This window comes from Coloeus monedula (assembly GCF_965178545.1).
Source record: "Coloeus monedula genome assembly, chromosome: 1".
NCBI classification, from domain to species: Eukaryota; Metazoa; Chordata; class Aves; order Passeriformes; family Corvidae; genus Coloeus; species Coloeus monedula.
Window position 1 is genome coordinate 160,173,011 of NC_138781.1, and position 22,337 is coordinate 160,195,347.

Here is a 22,337-nt window from a genome sequence, read left to right on the forward strand (position 1 = left end):
CCCCCCCCCGACATCGGGATCGCCGGGATCAGCGCCTGGAACAGCACCTGGACACACCTGGACACACCTGGGAACACCTGGACTCACCTGGGGCACCGTCCCCGTGAGCCCCCGGCATCCCCTGGGAACCCCCCAGGAACCCCCAGAACCCCCCCACGACATCGGGATCGCCCGGACCAGCGCCTGGAACAGCACCTGGACACACCTGGACACACCTGGACTCACCTGGGGCACCCCCCAGAGACCCTCGTGGGGGTGGGAACGGGGGAAATAAAAGCGGAAATGGAGCAGGAATCTTGGATTTGGGGTTGGGGGCACTGGGGGGGTACTGGGAGGGACTGGGAGGGACTGGAGGTTACTGGAAGGTAACGGGGAGGGTACTGGGGGGCACTGGGGAGGCAGGAGCCCTATAGCGCCATAGGGGCCTATAGGGGCTGGGAGGGGCACTCCCGGGGGGGGTGTATGGACCTTATGGGGTGCAGCCTTTTTTGGGGGGGTACAGGGGTCCCTATGGGGTGCAGCCCAGTTTGGGGGGCTCCAGGGCCCCTCCAGACCCTCTCCATGGGGTGCAATTCCCTTTTGGGGGGTCCAGGGCCCCTGTTAAGCGTGGGACCCCTATGGGGTGCAGCCCCTTTTTTGGGGGGGTACAGGGGTCCCTATGGGGTGCAGCCCCTTTTGGGGGGCTCCAGGGCCCCTCCAGACCCTCTCCATGGGGTTCAACTCCCTTTGGGGGTGTCCAGGACCCCCCTATCCCCCTCCATTCCCCCCAAATCCCCCAGAGGGTCGGTGGATTTTTAGGGGGGGGGGGTCTCCGGGGGTCCCCGGTTCGAGTCCCGACGCCGCTGGAGGACCCAGCGTCTCTATGGTCGGGGGGGGCCGGAGCGGCCGGAGCGGTCCCGCGGGCGCCGCTCTGGCACCACTTCCGGCGCCACTTCCGGCGTCTCTGTGGCGGCGGCGGCGGCGGTGGCGGGAGCGGGTCGGGCGCGTGTGGGAGCGGTGAGGAGGTGGCGCGAATTTGGGGGATTTTTGGGGGGTTTTGAGGGGTTTTTGGGGGTTTTGGAGGGTGGGGGAGGAATGAAGGAGGAGATTTGAGGGGTCTGTAGGGATGGAGCGGGCGGCGGGGGGAGGTGGGGGAGTTGAGGGGAGTGAGGGGAAATTTGAGGGGTCTGTGAGGGGGAGATGGGGAGGACTGAGGGGGGAGGTTTGGGGGGTCCGTTTGGGTTGTTCTGAGGGGGGATTTGGGGGGAATTGAGGGGAAAATGGGGGGAGCTGAGGGGGGAGGTTTGGGGGGTCCCTTTGGGGTGCTCTGAGGGGGGATTTGGGGGGAATTGAGGGGAAAATGGGAGTGAGCTGAGGGGGGAGGTTTGGGGGGTCCCTTTGGGGTGCTCTGAGGGGGGATTTGGGGGGAATTGAGGGGAAAATGGGGGGAGTGAGGGGGGAGGTTTGGGGGGTCCCTTTGGGGTGTTCTGAGGGGAGATTTTGGGGGGAATTGAGGGGAAAATGGGGGGAGGTTTGGGGGGTCCCTTTGGGGTGTTCTGAGGGGGGATTTTGGGGGGAATTGAGGGGAAAATGGGGGGAGGTTTGGGGGGTCCCTTTGGGGTGTTCTGAGGGGGGATTTGGGGGGAATTGAGGGGAAAATGGGGGGAGTGAGGGGGGAGGTTTGGGGGGTCCCTTTGGGGTGTTCTGAGGGGGGATTTGGGGGGAATTGAGGGGAAAATGGGGGGAGGTTTGGGGGGTCCATTTGGGGTGTTCTGAGGGGGGATTTTGGGGGGAATTGAGGGGAAAATGGGGTGTTCAGAGGGGGGAGGTTTGGGGGGTCCCTTTGGGGTGTTCTGAGGGGAGATTTTGGGGGGAATTGAGGGGAAAATGGGGGGAGCTGAGGGGGGAGGTTTGGGGGGTCCCTTTGGGGTGTTCTGAGGGGGGATTTGGGGGGAATTGAGGGGAAAATGGGGGGAGTTTTGGGGGGTCCCTTTGGGGTGTTCTGAGGGGGGATTTGGGGGGAATTGAGGTGGGGAAGTTTGGGGGGTCCTGTGAGAGGCTCAGGGGGTCCTTTGGGGGCTCCATGAGGAGGAGAACGTGAGCTTGGGGGAGGTTTTGGGGGGGATTTTTGTGCGGCTTCCGTTGCGTTCCCCCATTTTTTGGGCTGATTCCTCCTTTTTTTTTTTTAACGCCCGTCTCTCCCTTCTTCCTTTTTTTTCCCCCTTTTTCTTCGTCTTTTAATTCTCTCTTTTCTTATTTCTTTTTCCCTCGCAGCCCCGCCCTGCCCACCCACCCACCCCCTCCACCCAGGAGGGATTTTGGGGTGTTTATTTAGGGTTTTTTTGAGGTCGAGGGGGGGCCATGTACGCCGTGTACAAGCAAACCCACCCTCCCACGGGGCTGGAATTTTCCCTTTATTGCCACTTTTTCTCGGCGGCCGAGCGGAACCTGGTGGTGGCCGGCACCTCCCAGCTCTTCGTCTACCGCCTCAACCACGACACCGAGGTGACCCCCCAAAAAAAAACCCCAAAAACACCCCCCAATCCCCCCAATCCTCGGGGTTTTGGGGCGGCTTCCAGCGATTGCATCGGTTTCTCTTGCAGGCGGCGGGGAAAGGCGACAGGAATGGGGGTGAGTGAGCTCTTTTTTGGGGGGGTTCAGTCATTTTGGGGTGATTGGGATTTCTTCTCTTTTTGGGGGGGGGGGTTCTTCAGTTTCTGGTGTGGTTTTGGGGGTGATTTTCCATTTTTAGGGTGATTTTTTTCTGCTTTTGGGGTGATTTTTTCTCCTTTTTGGGGTGATTTTCCATTTTTTGGGGTGATTTTTTTTCTCCTTTTTGGGGTGATTTTCCGTTTTTGGGGTGATTTTTTCTCCCTTTTTGGGGTGATTTTCCATGTTGGGGGTGATTTTTTTCTCCTTTTTGGGGTGATTTTCCATTTTTGGGGTGATTTTTTTCTCCCTTTTTGGGGTGATATTTTTTCCTTTTTGGGGTGATTTTCCATTTTCTGGGGTGATTTTCCATGTTGGAGGTGATTTTTTCTCCTTTTTGGGGTGATTTTCCATGTTGGGGGTGATTTTTTCTCCTTTTTGGGGTGATTTTCCATGTTGGGGGTGATTTTTTTCTCCCTTTTTGGGGTGATTTTCCATTTTCTGGGGTGATTTTCCATGTTGGGGGTGATTTTTTCTCCTTTTTGGGGTGATTTTCCATTTTTGGGGTGATTTTTTCTCCCTTTTTGGGGTGATTTTCCATGTTGGGGGTGATTTTTTCTCCTTTTTGGGGTGATTTTCCATTTTTGGGGTGATTTTTTTCTCCCTTTTTGGGGTGATTTTCCATGTTGGGGGTGATTTTTTCTCCTTTTTGGGGTGATTTTCGATTTTTTGGGGTGATTTTTTCTCCCTTTTTGGGGTGATTTTCCATTTTCTGGGGTGATTTTCCATGTTGGGGGTGATTTTTTCTCCTTTTTGGGGTGATTTTCCATTTTTTGGGGTGATTTTTTTCTCCTTTTTGGGGTGATTTTCCATTTTTTGGGGTGATTTTTTTCTCCCTTTTCAGGGTGATTTTCTCCCTTTTTGGGGTGATTTTTTTCTCCTTTTTGGGGTGATTTTCCATTTTTTGGGGTGATTTTTTTTCTCCTTTTTGGGGTGATTTTCCATTTTTGGGGTGATTTTTTCTCCCTTTTTGGGGTGATTTTCCATGTTGGGGGTGATTTTTTCTCCTTTTTGGGGTGATTTTCCATTTTTGGGGTGATTTTTTCTCCCTTTTTGGGGTGATTTTCCATGTTGGGGGTGATTTTTTCTCCTTTTTGGGGTGATTTTCGATTTTTTGGGGTGATTTTTTCTCCCTTTTTGGGGTGATTTTCCATTTTCTGGGGTGATTTTCCATGTTGGGGGTGATTTTTTCTCCTTTTTGGGGTGATTTTCCATTTTTTGGGGTGATTTTTTTCTCCTTTTTGGGGTGATTTTCGATTTTTTGGGTGATTTTTTTCTCCCTTTTCAGGGTGATTTTCTCCCTTTTTGGGGTGATTTTCCATTTTTTGGGTGATTTTTTGTCCCTTTTTGGGGTGATTTTCCATTTTCTGGGGTGATTTTCCATGTTGGGGGTGATTTTTTCTCCCTTTTTGGGGTGATTTTCCATTTTTGGGGTGATTTTTTCTCCCTTTTTGGGGTGATTTTCCATTTTCTGGGGTGATTTTCCATTTTGGGGGTGATTTTTTCTCCTTTTTGGGGTGATTTTCCATTTTTGGGGTGATTTTTTCTCCCTTTTTGGGGGTGATTTTTTCTCCCTTTTTGGGGTGATTTTCCATTTTGGGGGTGATTTTTTCTCCCTTTTTGGGGTGATTTTCTCCTTTTTGGGGTGATTTTCTCCCTTTTTGGGTGATTTTCTCCTTTTTGGGGTGATTTTCTCCCTTTTTGGGGTGATTTTCTCCCTTTTTGGGGTGATTTTCTCCCTTTTTGGGGTGACTTTCTCCTTTTTGGGGTGACTTTCTCCTTTTTGGGGTGATTTTCTCCCTTTTTGTGGTGATTTTCTCCCCTTTTTGGGGTGATTTTCTCCCTTTTTGGGGTGATTTTCTCCCTTTTTGGGGTGATTTTTTTCTTTTTGGGGTGATTTTCTCCCATTTTTGGGGTGATTTTCTCCTTTTTGTGGTGATTCCCTCCATTTTTGGGGTGATTTTCTCTTTTTGGTGATTTTCTCCCTTTTTTGGGGCAGTTCTTTGCTGTTTGGGGTGGTTTTCCCCCATTTTTTGGGCTGGTTTTCTCCTTTTCTTGGCAATTCCCTCCCTTTTTGGGGTGCTTTTTTCTCTTTTTGGTGATTTCCCCCCTTTTTTGGGGCGATTCTCCATTTTTTGTGGCGATTTCCTCCCTTTTTATGGTGCTTTTTTTCCTTTGTGTGGTAATTCCCTCCCTTTTTGGGTTGACTTTCTCTTTTTTGTGATTTTCTCCCTTTTTTGCGGTGATTCTCTGTTTATTGGGGTGATTTCATCCCTTTTTGGGGTGATTTTCTCTCATTCTTTTGTGATTTTCCTCCTTTTTTTGGGGGTGCTTCTCTGGTTTTTGGGGTGATTTTTTCTCTTTTTTGTGATTTCCCCCCTTTTTTGGGGCGATTCTCCATTTTCTGGGGTGATTTTCTCCCTTTTTCGGGGGATTTTTTTCTCCTTTTTGGGGTGATTTTCCATTTTTGGGGTGATTTTTTCTCCCTTTTCAGGGTGATTTTCTCCCTTTTTGGGGTGATATTTTTCTCCTTTTTGGGGTGATTTTCCATTTTTGGGGTGATTTTTTCTCCTTTTTGGGGTGATTTTCTCCCTTTTTCGGGTGATTTTTTTCTCCCTTTTTGGGGGTGATTTTTTCTCCCTTTTTGGGGTGATTTTGTCCCTTTTTCGGGTGATTTTCTCCCATTTTTGGGGTGATTTTGTCCTTTTTTGGGGTGATTTTCTCCTTTTTGTGGTGGTTTCCTCCATTTTTGGGGTGATTTTGTCTTTTTGGTGATTTTCTCCCTTTTTTGGGGCAGTTCTTTGCTGTTTGGGGTGGTTTTCCCCCATTTTTTGGGCTGGTTTTCTCCTTTTTTTGGCAATTCCCTCCCTTTTTGGGGTGCTTTTTTCTCTTTTTGGTGATTTCCCCCCTTTTTTGGGGCGATTCTCCATTTTTTGTGGCGATTTCCTCCCTTTTTATGGTGCTTTTTTTCCTTTGTGTGGTAATTTCCTCCCTTTTTGGGTTGACTTTCTCTTTTTTGTGATTTTCTCCCTTTTTTGCGGTGATTCTCTGTTTATTGGGGTGATTTCATCCCTTTCTGGGGTGATTTTCTCTCATTCTTTTGTGATTTTCCTCCTTTTTTTGGGGGTGCTTCTCTGGTTTTTGGGGTGATTTTTTTCTCTTTTTTGTGATTTCCCCCCTTTTTTGGGGCGATTCTCCATTTTCTGGGGTGATTTCTCCCCTTTTTCTGGTATTTTCCCCCCTTTTTGGGCTGATCCCCCTTTTCCCACTTCCCCCCTCATTCCCACCCTTTGCGTGGGGGGGGTCCCCACCTTATCCATGTCCCCCCCAAACCCCTCAGGGGGGGTCTCAACCCCAATTTTGGGGTCACACTGAATGATACCAGGGTGGGACCCCCCCCAAGTAATTTGGGGTGGGTTGAGGGGGGGGGGGGGCAGGACAAGGATCAGGAACGAGCAGGAAAATCCAAATCCACGGAATCCCCCCCGATTCGGGGCCTTCCCAATCTCAAGGTGGGGGTTGGGGGGGGTTCCCACTTTTACAGGGCTCTGGGAACGCCCCTCCCCCTAAAAAAAAAAACCCCAAAACCCCCCAAATTTTCTCCTGCAGAGGGCAAAGGGCAGCGGGAGAAGCTGGAGCTGGTGGCCTCGTTCTCGTTTTTTGGGAATGTCATGTCCATGGCCAGCGTGCAGCTGGCCGGAGCCAAGAGGGACGCGCTGCTGCTCAGCTTCAAGGATGCCAAGGTGGGGCTAAAAAACCCCAAAATCCCAAAAAAAACCCCAAAATCCCACCTTTGGGGAAGGGAGGGACACCTCAAAAAACACAAAAAACCCAAAAATCCTGAATTTGGGGGTGGGAGGGCACCTCAAAAAACACAAAAAACCCAAAAATCCTGAATTTGGGGGTGGGAGGGCACCCCAAAAAACCCCCCAAAAAAGCCCAAAAACCCCACATTTGGGGGTGGGGGACACCCCAAAAAATCCCCAAAAACCCCGAATTTGGGGGTGGGAGGGGGCACCCCAAAAAAGCCCAAAAACCCCCAAATTTGGGGGTGGGGAGGGCACCCCAAAAAAGCCCAAAAACCCCCAAATTTGGGGGTGGGGGACACCCCAAAAAAGCCCAAAAACCCCCAAATTTGGGGGTGGGGGACACCCCAAAAAAACCCCAAAAACCCCGAATTTGGGGGTGGGGGACACCCCAAAAAAGCCCCAAAACCCCAAATTTGGGGGTGGGAGGGGGCACCCCAGAAAAACCCCAAAAACCCCGAATTTGGGGGTGGGGGGGCACCCCAAGAAAAAACCCCAAAACCCCGAATTTGGGGGTGGGGGGGATACCCCAAAAAACCCAAAACCCCCAAATTTGGGGCTTGGGGGGGCACCCCAAAAACCCCGAATTTGGGGGTGGGGGGGACACCCCAAAAACCCCCCAAAAAAGCCCAAAACCCCACATTTGGAGGTTGGGGGGGCACCCCAAAAAAGCCCAAAAACCCCCAAATTTGGGGGTGGGGGGATACCCCAAAAATCCCAAAAAACCCAAAACCCCCAAATTTGGGGCTTGGGGGGGGCACCCCAAAAACCCCGAATTTGGGGGTGGGGGGGACACCCCAAAAAACCCCCAAGAAAGCCCAAAACCCCCTGAATTTGGGGTTGGGGGGGGCACCCCAAAAAAGCCCCAAACCCCCAAATTTGGGGGTGGGGGACACCCCAAAAAATCCCCCAAAAACTCCACATTTGGGGGTGGGAGGGGGCCCCCCAAAAAAACCCAAAAAACCCCACATTTGGGGGTGGGGGACACCCCAAAAAATCCCCCAAAAACTCCACATTTGGGGGTGGGAGGGGGCACCCCAAAAAAACCCCAAAAACCCCGAATTTGGGGGTGGGGGACACCCCAAAAAATCCCCCAAAAACTCCACATTTGGGGGTGGGAGGGGGCACCCCAAAAAAACCCCAAAAACCCCGAATTTGAGGGTAGGGGGGCACCCCAAAAAAAAACCCCAAAAACCCCGAATTTGGGGGTGGGGGGGATACCCCAAAAAACCCAAAACCCCCAAATTTGGGGCTTGGGGGGGCACCCCAAAAACCCCGAATTTGGGGGTAGGGGGGGACACCCCAAAAACCCCCCAAAAAAGCCCAAAAACCCCACATTTGGAGGTTGGGGGGGCACCCCAAAAAAGCCCAAAAACCCCCAAATTTGGGGGTGGGGGGATACCCCAAAAATCCCAAAAAACCCAATACCCCCAAATTTGGGGGTGGGAGGGGGCACCCCAGAAAAACCCCAAAAACCTCGAATTTGAGGGTGGGGGGGCACCCCAAGAAAAAACCCCAAAACCCCGAATTTGGGGGTGGGGGGGACACCCCAAAAAACCCCCAAAAAAGCCCAAAACCCCCTGAATTTGGGGGTGGGGGGGGACACCCCAAAAACCCCCCAAAAAAGCCCAAAAACCCCACATTTGGAGGTGGGGAGGGCACCCCAAAAAAGCCGAAAAACCCCCAAATTTGGGGGTGGGGGGACACCCCAAAAAATCCCCAAAACCCCCAAATTTGGGGGTGGGAGGGGGCACCCCAGAAAAACCCCAAAAACCCCGAATTTGAGGGTGGGGGGGCACCCCAAGAAAAAACCCCAAAACCCCGAATTTGGGGGTGGGGGACACCCCAAAAAATCCCCAAAACCCCCAAATTTGGGGGTGGGAGGGGGCACCCCAGAAAAACCCCAAAAACCCCGAATTTGAGGGTGGGGGGGCACCCCAAGAAAAAACCCCAAAACCCCGGATTTGGGGGTGGGGGGGATACCCCAAAAAACCCAAAACCCCCAAATTTGGGGCTTGGGGGGGCACCCCAAAAACCCCGAATTTGGGGGTGGGGGGGACACCCCAAAAAAACCCCAAAAAAGCCCAAAAACCCCACATTTGGAGGTAGGGGGGGGCACCTCAAAAAAGCCCAAAAACCCCCAAATTTGGGGGTGGGGGGATACCCCAAAAATCCCAAAAAACCCAAAACCCCCAAATTTGGGGCTTGGGGGGGCGCACCCCAAAAACCCCGAATTTGGGGGTGGGGGGGACACCCCAAAAAACCCCCAAAAAAGCCCAAAACCCCCTGAATTTGGGGGTGGGGGGGACACCCCAAATCCCCCCAAAAAAGCCCAAAAACCCCACATTTGGAGGTGGGGAGGGCACCCCAAAAAAGCCGAAAAACCCCCAAATTTGGGGGTGGGGGGCACCCCAAAAAATCCCCCAAAAACTCCACATTTGGGGGTGGGAGGGGGCACCCCAAAAAAACCCCAAAAACCTCGCATTTGGGGGTGGGGGACACCCCAAAAAATCCCCCAAAAACTCCACATTTGGGGGTGGGAGGGGGCACCCCAAAAAAACCCCAAAAACCCCGAATTTGAGGGTAGGGGGGCACCCCAAAAAAAAACCCCAAAAACCCCGAATTTGGGGGTGGGGGGGATACCCCAAAAAACCCAAAACCCCCAAATTTGGGGCTTGGGGGGGCACCCCAAAAACCCCGAATTTGGGGGTAGGGGGGGACACCCCAAAAACCCCCCAAAAAAGCCCAAAACCCCAAATTTGGAGGTGGGGGGGGCACCCCAAAAAAGCCCCAAACCCCCAAATTTGGGGGTGGGGGACACCCCAAAAAATTCCCCAAAACCCCACATTTGAGGCTTGGGGGGGGCACCCCAAAAACCCCCCAAAAAAGCCCAAAAACCCCACATTTGGAGGTAGGGGGGGCACCCCAAAAAAGCCCAAAAAACCCCAAATTTGGAGGTAGGGGGGGCACCCCAAAAAAGCCCAAAAACCCCCAAATTTGGGGGTGGGGGACACCCCAAAAAAGCCCAAAAACCCCCAAATTTGGGGGTGGGGGACACCCCAAAAAATCCCCCAAAACCCCACATTTGGGGGTGGGAGGGGGCACCCCAAAAAAAACCCCAAAAACCCCGAATTTGGGGGTGGGAGGGGACACCTCAAAAACCCCAAAAACCCCCAAATTTGGGGGTGGGGGGGGCACCCTAAAAACCCCGAATTTGGGGGTGGGGGGGACACCCCAAAAAACCCCCAAAAAAGCCCAAAAACCCCACATTTGGAGGTGGGGAGGGCACCCCAAAAAAGCCCAAAAACCCCCAAATTTGGGGGTGGGGGACACCCCAAAAAAACCCCAAAAACCCCGAATTTGGGGCTTGGGGGGCACCCCAAGAAAAAACCCCAAAACCCCGAATTTGGGGGTGGGGGGGATACCCCAAAAAACCCAAAACCCCCAAATTTGGGGCTTGGGGGGGCACCCCAAAAACCCCGAATTTGGGGGTGGGGGGGACACCCCAAAAAACCCCCCAAAAAAGCCCAAAAACCCCCAAATTTGGGGGTGGGGGACACCCCAAAAAAGCCCAAAAACCCCCAAATTTGGGGGTGGGGGACACCCCAAAAAAACCCCAAAACCCCCAAATTTGGGGGTAGGAGGGAGGAGGGGCAGCTCCCGTGGGAGCTTTGGGGGGGCTCACCCCAAAACCCTCTTGGGGGTGTCCTTAATTACTTTGGGGTGTCCTTAATTACTTTGGGGTGTCATTAATGATTTTGGGGCGTCATTAATGATTTTTGGGGTGTTGTTAATGATTTTGGGGGGGGAGGGTAATGATTTTTGGGGGGTTTTTAATGATTTTGGGGGGGTGTCACTCATTTTTGGGGTCCCTGGTCCCTTTGGGATCTGCTGCTCCTTGGATTTGGGGGGGGGCTCAGGTGGGGTTGGGGCACCCCAAAACCCCCCCTGGGGGGTGTCGTTAATTATTTAGGGTGTCATTAATTATTTGGGGGTGTTGTTCATGATTTTTGGGTGCTGTTGATAATTTTGGGGTGCCATTGTTAATTCTGGAGTCCCATTGATAATTCTGGAGTCCCATTGATAATTTTGGGGTCCCGTTGATAATTCTGGGGTCCCGTTGATAATTTTGGGGTCGTGTTGTTAATTTTGGGGTCCCATTGATAATTTTGGGGTCCCGTTGATAATTTTGGGGTCCTGTTGTTAATTCTGGAGTCCCATTGATAAATTTCGAGTCCCGTTGATAATTTTGGGGTCCCGTTGTTAATTTTGGGGTTCTGTTGATAATTTTGGGGTGCCATTGATAACTTTGGGGTCTTATTGATAATTTTGGGGTCCTGTTGAAAATTTCGAGGTCCCGTTGATAATTTTGGGGTCCCATTGATAATTTCGGGATGCTGTTGACAATTTTGGGGTGCCATTGATAACTTTGGGGTTCTGTTGATAATTTCAGGATGCTGTTGATAATTTTGGGGTGCCATTGCTAATTCTGGGGTCCCGTTGATAATTCTGGGGTCCAGTTGATAATTTTGGGGTCTTATTGATAATTTTGGGGTCCCATTGGTAATTTCGGGATGCTGTTGATAATTTTGGGGTGCCATTGATAACTTTGGGGTTCTGTTGATAATTTTGGGGTGCCGTTGATAATTTTGGGGTGCCATTGATAATTTTGGGGTGCCATTGATAATTTTGGGGTCTTATTGATAACTTCGGGGTGCCTTTGATAATTTTGGGGTCCCATTGATAATTTCGGGGTCCCATTGATAATTTTGGGGTCCCATTGTTAATTCCGGAGTCCCGTTGATAATTTTGGGGTCCCGTTGATAATTTTGGGGTCCCGTTGTTAATTCTGGAGTCCCATTGATAATTTTGGGGTCCCATTGATAATTTTGGGGTTCTGTTGATAATTTTGGGGTCCCATTGCTAATTCTGGGGTCCCGTTGATAATTTTGGGGTCCCGTTGATAATTTTGGGGTCTCATTGGTAATTTCAGGATGCTGTTGATAATTTTGGTGTGCCATTGATAACTTTGGGGTGCCGTTGATAATTTCGGGGTGCCGTTGATAATTTCGGGGTGCCATTGATAATTTTGGGGTCCCATTGATAATTTCGGGGTGCTGTTGATAACTTTGGGGTGCCATTGATAATTTTGGAGTCACTTGGATGATTTTGGGGTCTTATTGATAATTTTGGGGTCCCATTGATAATTTCGGGGTCCCGTTGTTAATTTCGGGGTTCTGTTGGTAACTTTGGGATCCCATTGATAATTTTGGGGTCCCATTGATATTCTTGGGGTCCTGTTGGTAATTCCGGCGTCCCGTTGCTAATTTTGGGGTGCCATTGGTAATTTTGGGATGCCGTTGATAATTTTGGGGTCCCATTGGTACCTCCGGGGTCCCGTTGCTGATTTTGGGGTCCCGTTGCTGATTCCGGGGTCCCCTTGCTGATTTTGGGGTCCCGTTGATAATTCCGGGGTCCCCTTGCTGATTTTGGGGTCCCCTTGCTGATTTTGGGGTCCCCTTGCTGATTTTGGGGTGTCCTTGTCCCCCCAGCTCTCGGTGGTGGAGTACGACCCTGGCACCCACGACCTCAAGACGCTCTCCCTGCACTACTTCGAGGAGCCGGAGCTGCGGGTGAGGCTCTGCCGGCACCCCAAATCCTCTGGGATCCCCTGGGATGGATTTTGGGGTTCCCTCTGATCCCAGGATCACCCCAAATCCCCTGTTTTTCAACCAGGATGGATTTTGGGGTTCCTAGGATGGATTTTGGGGTTTCCCAGCCCCCAGGATCACCCCAAATCCCCGTTTTTTCCCTCAGGATGATTTTAGGGGTTCCCCAGGATGGATTTTGGGGTTCCCCTGTCCCCAGAATTACCCCAAATTCCCATGTTTTTCCCCCAGGATGGATTTTGGGGTTCCCTCAGCTCTGGGGTCTCTCCCTGCACCCCAAATCCCCGTTTTTTCCCTCAGGGTGGATTTAGGGGTTCCCAGGATGGATTTTGGGGTTCCCAGGATGGATTTTGGGGTTCCCAGGATGGATTTCAGGATTCCCCTGGGATGGATTTTGGGGTTCCCTCAGCTCTGGGGTCTCTCCCAACACCCCAAATCCCCGTTTTTTCCCCCAGGATGAATTTTGGGGTTCCCCAGGATGGATTTAGGGGTTCCCCAGCCCCCAGGATCACCCCAAATCCCCATTTTTTCCCTCAGGATGAATTTAGGGGTTCCCAGGATGGATTTTGGGGTTCCCAGGATGGATTTCAGGATTCCCCTGGGATGGATTTTGGGGTTCCCTCAGCTCTGGGCTCTCTCTCTGCACCCCAAATCCCCGTTTTTCCCCCCAGGATGGATTTTGGGGTTTCCCAGGATGAATTTTGGGGTTCCCAGGATGGATTTTGGGGTTTCCCAGCCCCCAGGATCACCCCAAATCCCCGTTTTTTCCCTCAGGATGAATTTAGGCGTTCCCAGGATGGATTTTGGGGTTCCCAGGATGGATTTTGGGGTTCCCCAGCCCCCAGGATCACCCCAAATCCCCGTTTTTTCCCTCAGGATGAATTTAGGGTTCCCCAGGATGGATTTTGGGGTTCCCAGGATGGATTTCAGGATTCCCCTGGGATGGATTTTGGGGTTCCCTCAGCTCTGGGCTCTCTCCCTGCACCCCAAATCCCCGTTTTTTCCCCCAGGATGAATTTAGGGGTTTCCCAGGATGGATTTTGGGGTTTCCCAGGATGGATTTTGGGGTTCCCAGGATGGATTTTGGGGTTCCCAGGATGGATTTCAGGATTCCCCTGGGATGAATTTTGGGGTTCCCTCAGCTCTGGGGTCTCTCCCAACACCCCAAATCCCCGTTTTTTCCCCCAGGATGGATTTTAGGGTTCCCAGGATGAATTTAGGGGTTCCCAGGATGAATTTTGGGGATCCCCGGGATGGATTTTGGGGTTCCCCAGGATGGATTTAGGGGTTCCCAGGATGGATTTTGGGGTTCCCCAGCCCCCAGGATCACCCCAAATCCCCGTTTTTTCCCCCAGGATGAATTTAGGGGTTCCCAGGATGAATTTTGGGGATCCCCGGGATGGATTTTGGGGATCCCCGGGATGGATTTTGGGGTTCCCCAGGATGGATTTAGGGGTTCCCAGGATGGATTTTGGGGCTCCCCAGCCCCCAGGATCACCCCAAATCCCCGTTTTTTCCCTCAGGATGGATTTAGGCGTTCCCAGGATGGATTTTGGGGTTCCCCAGCCCCCAGGATCACCCCAAATCCCCGTTTTTTCCCTCAGGATGAATTTTGGGGTTCCCAGGATGGATTTTGGGGTTTCCCAGGATGGGTTTAGGGGTTCCCCAGGATGAATTTAGGGGGTCCTCAGGATGGATTTTGGGGTCCCCAGGATGAATTTTGGGGCTCCCCAGCCCCCAGGATCACCCCAAATCCCCGTTTTTTCCCTCAGGATGGATTTTAGGCGTTCCCAGGATGAATTTCGGGGTTCCCCAGCCCCCAGGATCACCCCAAATCCCCGTTTTTTTCCCTCAGGATGGATTTTAGGCATTCCCAGGATGGATTTCGGGGCTCCCCAGCCCCCAGGATCACCCCAAATCCCCGTTTTTTCTCTCAGGATGGATTTTAGGCATTCCCAGGATGGATTTTAGGGTTCCCCAGCCCCCAGAATCACCCCAAATCCCCGTTTTTTTCCCTCAGGATGGATTTTAGGCATTCCCAGGATGGATTTCGGGGTTCCCCATCCCCCAGAATCACCCCAAATCCCCGTTTTTTCCCCCAAGATGAATTTAGGGGTTCCCAGGATGGATTTCGGGGCTCCCCAGCCCTCAGAATCACCCCAAATCCCCGTTTTTTTCCCCCAGGATGAATTTAGGCATTCCCAGGATGGATTTTAGGGTTCCCCATCCCCCAGGATCACCCCAAATCCCCGTTTTTTCCCTCAGGATGGATTTTAGGCGTTCCCAGGATGGATTTTAGGGTTCCCCATCCCTCAGAATCACCCCAAATCCCCGTTTTTTCCCTCAGGATGGATTTTAGGCTTTCCCAGGATGAATTTTGGGGTTCCCCATCCCCCAGAATCACCCCAAATCCCCGTTTTTTTCCCTCAGGATGGATTTTAGGCATTCCCAGGATGGATTTCGGGGTTCCCCATCCCCCAGAATCACCCCAAATCCCCGTTTTTTCCCCCAGGATGGATTTAGGGGTTCCCCAGGATGGATTTTGGGGTTCCCCATCCCCCAGGATCACCCCAAATCCCCGTTTTTTCCCCCAAGATGAATTTAGGGGTTCCCAGGATGAATTTCGGGGTTCCCCAGCCCTCAGAATCACCCCAAATCCCCGTTTTTTCCCTCAGGATGGATTTAGGGGTTCCCAGGATGGATTTTGGGGTTCCCAGGATGGATTTCAGGATTCCCCTGGGATGGATTTTGGGGTTCCCTCAGCTCTGGGCTCTCTCTCTGCACCCCAAATCCCCGTTTTTCCCCCCAGGATGGATTTTGGGGTTCCCCAGGATGGATTTTGGGGTTCCCAGGATGGATTTCAGGATTCCCCTGGGATGGATTTAGGGGTTCCCTCAGCTCTGGGCTCTCTCCCTGCACCCCAAATCCCCGTTTTTCCCCCCAGGATGGATTTTGGGGTTCCCCAGGATGGATTTTGGGGTTCCCCAGCCCCCAGGATCACCCCAAATCCCCGTTTTTTCCCCCAGGATGGATTTTGGGGTTCCCAGGATGGATTTTGGGGTTCCCAGGATGGATTTCAGGATTCTCCTGGGATGGATTTTGGGGTTCCCTCAGCTCTGGGCTCTCTCCCTGCACCCCAAATCCCCGTTTTTTCCCCCAGGATGAATTTAGGGGTTTCCCAGGATGGATTTTGGGGTTCCCAGGATGGATTTCAGGATTCCCCTGGGATGGATTTTGGGGTTCCCTCAGCTCTGGGCTCTCTCTCTGCACCCCAAATCCCCGTTTTTCCCCCCAGGATGGATTTTGGGGTTCCCCAGGATGGATTTTGGGGTTCCCAGGATGGATTTTGGGGTTCCCCAGCCCCCAGGATCACCCCAAATCCCCGTTTTTTCCCCCAGGATGAATTTAGGGTTCCCCAGGATGGATTTAGGGGTTCCCAGGATGAATTTAGGGGGTCCTCAGGATGGATTTTGGGGTCCCCAGGATGAATTTTGGGGCTCCCCAGCCCCCATGATCACCCCAAATCCCCGTTTTTTCCCCCAGGATGAATTTAGGCATTCCCAGGATGGATTTTAGGGTTCCCCAGCCCCCATGATCACCCCAAATCCCCGTTTTTTCCCCCAAGATGAATTTAGGGGTTCCCAGGATGAATTTCGGGGTTCCCCAGCCCTCAGAATCACCCCAAATCCCCGTTTTTTCCCTCAGGATGAATTTAGGGGTTCCCAGGATGGATTTAGGGGTTCCCAGGATGGATTTTGGGGTTCCCCAGGATGGATTTTGGGGTTCCCAGGATGGATTTCAGGATTCCCCCAGGATGGATTTTGGGGTTCCCTCAGCTCTGGGCTCTCTCCCAACACCCCAAATCCCCGTTTTTCCCCCAGGATGGATTTTAGGGTTCCCCAGGAGGGATTTAGGGGTTCCCAGGATGAATTTTGGGGATCCCCAGGATGGATTTAGGGGTTCCCAGGATGGATTTCGGGGTTCCCCAGCCCCCCGGATCACCCCAAATCCCCGTTTTTTCCCTCAGGATGAATTTAGGGGTTCCCAGGATGGATTTTGGGGTTCCCAGGATGGATTTCAGGATTCCCCAGGATGGATTTTGGGGTTCCCCTGTCCCCAGAATTACCCCAAATTCCCGTGTTTTTCCCCCAGGATGGATTTTGGGGTTCCCCAGCCCCCAGGATCACCCCAAATCCCCGTTTTTTCCCTCAGGATGAATTTAGGGGTTCCCAGGATGGATTTTGGGGTTCCCAGGATGGATTTCAGGATTCCCCTGGGATGGATTTTGGGGTTCCCTCAGCTCTGGGCTCTCTCCCAACACCCCAAATCCCCGTTTTTTCCCCCAGGATGAATTTAGGGGTTTCCCAGGATGGATTTTGGGGTTCCCAGGATGGATTTCAGGATTCCCCTGGGATGGATTTTGGGGTTCCCTCAGCTCTGGGCTCTCTCCCAACACCCCAAATCCCCGTTTTTTCCCTCAGGATGGATTTAGGGGTTCCCAGGATGAATTTTGGGGTTCCCCAGCCCCCAGGATCACCCCAAATCCCCGTTTTTTCCCCCAGGATGGATTTTGGGGTTCCCAGGATGGATTTTGGGGTTTCCCAGGATGGATTTTGGGGTTCCCAGGATGAATTTAGGCATTCCCAGGATGAATTTTAGGGTTCCCCATCCCTCAGAATCACCCCAAATCCCCGTTTTTTCCCTCAGGATGGATTTTAGGCGTTCCCAGGATGAATTTCGGAGTTCCCCAGCCCTCAGAATCACCCCAAATCCCCGTTTTTTCCCCCAGGATGGCTTTGTTCAGAACGTGCACACGCCGCGGGTGCGGGTGGACCCCGACGGGCGCTGCGCGGTGATGCTGATCTACGGCACGCGCCTGGTGGTGCTGCCCTTCCGCCGCGACTCGCTGGCCGACGAGCACGAGGGGCTGGTGGGAGAGGGGTGAGACACCCCGAAAACCCCTCTGCAGGGCTGGGGAACCCCCCTGAGCCCCCCTGAGCCCCCCCAAATCCGCCCTGAACCACCCCTGAACCCCCTGAGACCCCCCAAATCTGCCCTGAACCCCCCCTGATCCCCCCTGAACCCCCCAAACCCCCCCCGAACCCCCCTGAGCCCCCCCAAATCCGCCCTGAACCACCCCCCAAACCCCCCTGAACCCCCCAACCCCCCCTGAGACCCCCCCTGAGCCCCCCTGAGCCCCCCCAAATCTGCCCTGAACCACCCCTGATCCCCCCTGAACCCCCCAAACCCCCCCCGAACCCCCCTGAGCCCCCCCAAATCCGCCCTGAACCACCCCCCAAACCCCCCTGAACCCCCCAACCCCCCCTGAGCCCCCCCCAGACCCCCCCTGAGCCCCCCTGAGCCCCCCCTGAACCCCCCTTGAGCCCCCCCTGAGCCCCCCTGAGCCCCCCCTGAGCCCCCCTGAGCCCCCCTGAACCTCCCAAACCCCCCTTGAGCCCCCCCTGAGCTCCCCCTGAGCCCCCCCTGAACCTCTCTGAGACCTCCCCGACCCCCCCAAACCACCCCTGAACCCCCCAAATCCCGCCCCGACCCCCCCAAAACCCCCCCTGAGACCCCCCTGAACCCCCCAAACCCCCCCTGACCCTCCCCAAACCCCCCTTGAGCCCCCCCCTGAGCCCCCCCTGAGCCCCCCCCGAACCCCCCCGAACCCCCCCGAGCCCCCCCGAGCCCGCCAAACCCCCCCTGAGCCCCCCTTGAGCCCCCTGAGCCCCCCCTGAACCCCCCAAACCCCCCCCGACCCCCCCAAAACCCCCCTTGAGCCCCCCCCGACCCCCCCAAACCCCCCCTGAACCCCCCAAACCCCGCCCCGACCCCCCCAAAACCCCCCCTGAGACCCCCCCGAGCCCCCCAAACCCCGCCCCGACCTCCCCTGAGCCCCCCCTGAACCCCCCAAACCCCCCCGACCCCCCCAAAACCCCCCTGAGCCCCCCCTGCGCCCCCCCAGAGCCCCCCTGAACCCCTCTGAGACCTCCCCGACCCCCCCAAACCACCCCTGAACCCCCCAAACCCCCCTTGAGCCCCCCCTGAACCCCTCCTGAACCCCCCCTGAACCCCCCTGAGCCCCCCCCGACCCGCCCCGAGCCCCCCAAACCCCGCCCCGACCCCCCCTGAGCCCCCCCTGAACCCCCCAAACCCCCCCCGAACCCCCCAAACCCCCCTTGACCCCCCCAAAACCCCCCCTGAGACCCCCCCTGAACCCCCCAAACCCCCCCGACCCCCCCCAAACCCCCCTTGAGCCCCCCTGAGCCCCACCAGACCCCCCCTGAGCCCCCCAAACCCCCCCCGACCCCCCCCAAACCCCCCTTGAGCCCCCCCCTGAACCCCCCCTGAGCCCCCCCCGACCCCCCCCAGACCCCCCCAAACCCCGCCCCAACCCCCCCTGAGCCCCCCCTGAACCCCCCAAACCCCCCCTGAGCCCCCCAAACCCCCCCTGAGCCCCCCCAATTCCCGCAGGCAGAAGTCGAGTTTCCTGCCCAGCTACATCATCGACGTGCGGGAGCTGGACGAGAAACTGCTCAACATCATCGACATGCAGTTCCTGCATGGCTACTACGAGCCCACGCTGCTCATCCTCTTCGAGCCCAACCAGACCTGGCCCGGGTCCGTTTGGGGTTTTGAGGGGTTTTTGGGGAGTTTTTGGGGCATTTTAGGGAGTTTTGTGGAGTTTTTGGGGCGTTTTAGGGAGTTTTTGTTGGGTTTTGGGGCTCCCAGCCCCTGTAGTTCCTGCATGGCTACTACGAGCCCACGCTGCTCATCCTCTTGGAGCCCAACCAGACCTGGCCCGGGTCCGTTTGGGGTTTTGAGGGGTTTTTGGGGAGTTTTTGGGGCATTTTAGGGAGTTTTGTGGAGTTTTTGGGGCGTTTTAGGGAGTTTTTGTTGGGTTTTGGGGCTCCCAGCCCCTGCAGTTCCTGCATGGCTACTACGAGCCCACGCTGCTCATCCTCTTGGAGCCCAACCAGACCTGGCCCGGGTCCGTTTGGGGTTTTGAGGGGTTTTTGGGGAGTTTTTGGGGCATTTTAGGGAGTTTTGTGGAGTTTTTGGGGCGTTTTAGGGAGTTTTTGTTGGGTTTTGGGGCTCCCAGCCCCTGCAGTTCCTGCATGGCTACTACGAGCCCACGCTGCTCATCCTCTTGGAGCCCAACCAGACCTGGCCCGGGTCCGTTTGGGGTTTTGAGGGGTTTTTGGGGAGTTTTTGGGGCATTTTAGGGAGTTTTGTGGAGTTTTTGGGGCGTTTTAGGGAGTTTTTGTTGGGTTTTGGGGCTCCCAGCCCCTGCAGTTCCTGCATGGCTACTACGAGCCCACGCTGCTCATCCTCTTGGAGCCCAACCAGACCTGGCCCGGGTCCGTTTGGGGTTTTGAGGGGTTTTTGGGGAGTTTTTGGGGCGTTTTAGGGAGTTTTGTGGAGTTTTTGGGGCGTTTTAGGGAGTTTTTGTTGGGTTTTGGGGCTCCCAGCCCCTGCAGTTCCTGCATGGCTACTACGAGCCCACGCTGCTCATCCTCTTGGAGCCCAACCAGACCTGGCCCGGGTCCGTTTGGGGTTTTGAGGGGTTTTTGGGGAGTTTTTGGGGCATTTTAGGGAGTTTTGTGGAGTTTTTGGGGCGTTTTAGGGAGTTTTTGTTGGGTTTTGGGGCTCCCAGCCCCTGCAGTTCCTGCATGGCTACTACGAGCCCACGCTGCTCATCCTCTTGGAGCCCAACCAGACCTGGCCCGGGTCCGTTTGGGGTTTTGAGGGGTTTTTGGGGAGTTTTTGGGGCATTTTAGGGAGTTTTGTGGAGTTTTTGGGGCGTTTTAGGGAGTTTTTGTTGGGTTTTGGGGCTCCCAGCCCCTGCAGTTCCTGCATGGCTACTACGAGCCCACGCTGCTCATCCTCTTGGAGCCCAACCAGACCTGGCCCGGGTCCGTTTGGGGTTTTGAGGGGTTTTTGGGGAGTTTTTGGGGCATTTTAGGGAGTTTTGTGGAGTTTTTGGGGCGTTTTAGGGAGTTTTTGTTGGGTTTTGGGGCTCCCAGCCCCTGCAGTTCCTGCATGGCTACTACGAGCCCACGCTGCTCATCCTCTTGGAGCCCAACCAGACCTGGCCCGGGTCCGTTTGGGGTTTTGAGGGGTTTTTGGGGAGTTTTTGGGGCATTTTAGGGAGTTTTGTGGAGTTTTTGGGGCGTTTTAGGGAGTTTTTGTTGGGTTTTGGGGCTCCCAGCCCCTGCAGTTCCTGCATGGCTACTACGAGCCCACGCTGCTCATCCTCTTGGAGCCCAACCAGACCTGGCCCGGGTCCGTTTGGGGTTTTGAGGGGTTTTTGGGGAGTTTTTGGGGCATTTTAGGGAGTTTTGTGGAGTTTTTGGGGCGTTTTAGGGAGTTTTTGTTGGGTTTTGGGGCTCCCAGCCCCTGCAGTTCCTGCATGGCTACTACGAGCCCACGCTGCTCATCCTCTTGGAGCCCAACCAGACCTGGCCCGGGTCCGTTTGGGGTTTTGAGGGGTTTTTGGGGAGTTTTTGGGGCATTTTAGGGAGTTTTGTGGAGTTTTTGGGGCGTTTTAGGGAGTTTTTGTTGGGTTTTGGGGCTCCCAGCCCCTGCAGTTCCTGCATGGCTACTACGAGCCCACGCTGCTCATCCTCTTGGAGCCCAACCAGACCTGGCCCGGGTCCGTTTGGGGTTTTGAGGGGTTTTTGGGGAGTTTTTGGGGCATTTTAGGGAGTTTTGTGGAGTTTTTGGGGCGTTTTAGGGAGTTTTTGTTGGGTTTTGGGGCTCCCAGCCCCTGCAGTTCCTGCATGGCTACTACGAGCCCACGCTGCTCATCCTCTTCGAGCCCAACCAGACCTGGCCCGGGTCCGTTTGGGGTTTTGAGGGGTTTTTGGGGAGTTTTTGGGGCATTTTAGGGAGTTTTGTGGAGTTTTTGGGGCGTTTCAGGGAGTTTTTGTTGGGTTTTGGGGCTCCCAGCCCCTGCAGTTCCTGCATGGCTACTACGAGCCCACGCTGCTCATCCTCTTCGAGCCCAACCAGACCTGGCCCGGGTCCGTTTGGGGTTTTGAGGGGTTTTTGGGGAGTTTTTGGGGCATTTTAGGGAGTTTTGTGGAGTTTTTGGGGCGTTTTAGGGAGTTTTTGTTGGGTTTTGGGGCTCCCAGCCCCTGCAGTTCCTGCATGGCTACTACGAGCCCACGCTGCTCATCCTCTTCGAGCCCAACCAGACCTGGCCCGGGTCCGTTTGGGGTTTTGAGGGGTTTTTGGGGAGTTTTTGGGGCATTTTAGGGAGTTTTGTGGAGTTTTTGGGGCGTTTTAGGGAGTTTTTGTTGGGTTTTGGGGCTCCCAGCCCCTGCAGTTCCTGCATGGCTACTACGAGCCCACGCTGCTCATCCTCTTCGAGCCCAACCAGACCTGGCCCGGGTCCATTTTGGGGGTTCCCAGCAGGGACTGGAGGCTCCCAGTCCATCGGGGTCACTGCTGGGTTTGGGGGTTCCAATGACCTTGGGGGGGACACAAGGGACAGGCCAGGGGGTCACTGCTGGGTTTGGGGGTGGCACTGCCTGGGCAGGGGGTGGCACTGGGGACACCTCGCCTTGGAGACCCCCAATGCCAAGAGATGAGCCCTGGGGGGGTCAGTTGGTCACCTCGGGGGACATTGGGGTGGCCCCAAAGGGGTGACAGGGCTGGGGGGGGTCAGGGTCAGTCGGTCACCCCAGGTGACACTGGGGTGACATTGGGGTGTCCCCACAGGCGGGTGGCAGTGCCACAGGACACGTGTGGGGGTCAGGGTCACTCTGTGCCCCCCAGGTGACATTGGGGTGACCCTGGGGTGTCCCCACAGGCGGGTGGCAGTGCCACAGGACACGTGTGGGGGTCAGGGTCACTCTGTGCCCCCCAGGTGACACTGGGGTGACATTGGGGTGTCCCCACAGGCGGGTGGCAGTGCCACAGGACACGTGTGGGGGTCAGGGTCACTCTGTGCCCCCCAGGTGACATTGGGGTGACATTGGGGTGTCCCCACAGGCGGGTGGCAGTGCCACAGGACACGTGTGTGGGTCAGGGTCACTCTGTGCCCCCCAGGTGACATTGGGGTGACATTGGGGTGTCCCCACAGGCGGGTGGCAGTGCCACAGGATACGTGTGGGGGTCAGGGTCAGTCGGTCACCCCAGGTGACATTGGGGTGACATTGGGGTGTCC

At 54.7% G+C, this 22,337-nt stretch overlaps 1 protein-coding gene across 1 annotated transcript in view; it reads left to right on the forward strand.

Moving 5' to 3' along the window:
• Positions 1-948: 948 nt before the first annotated feature.
• The window catches only part of CPSF1 (cleavage and polyadenylation specific factor 1), a 114,566-nt gene continuing 93,177 nt past the window's right edge, over positions 949-22,337 (forward strand). Inside the window, exons 1-7 of the mRNA XM_082290193.1 lie at positions 949-996; positions 2,254-2,484; positions 2,583-2,610; positions 6,298-6,431; positions 12,047-12,127; positions 16,953-17,104; positions 18,638-18,784. Of these exons, the coding sequence (XP_082146319.1) occupies positions 2,341-2,484; positions 2,583-2,610; positions 6,298-6,431; positions 12,047-12,127; positions 16,953-17,104; positions 18,638-18,784 (686 nt within the window). The 5' untranslated portion in view covers positions 949-996; positions 2,254-2,340. The remainder of the gene's footprint in view (positions 997-2,253; positions 2,485-2,582; positions 2,611-6,297; positions 6,432-12,046; positions 12,128-16,952; positions 17,105-18,637; positions 18,785-22,337) is intronic.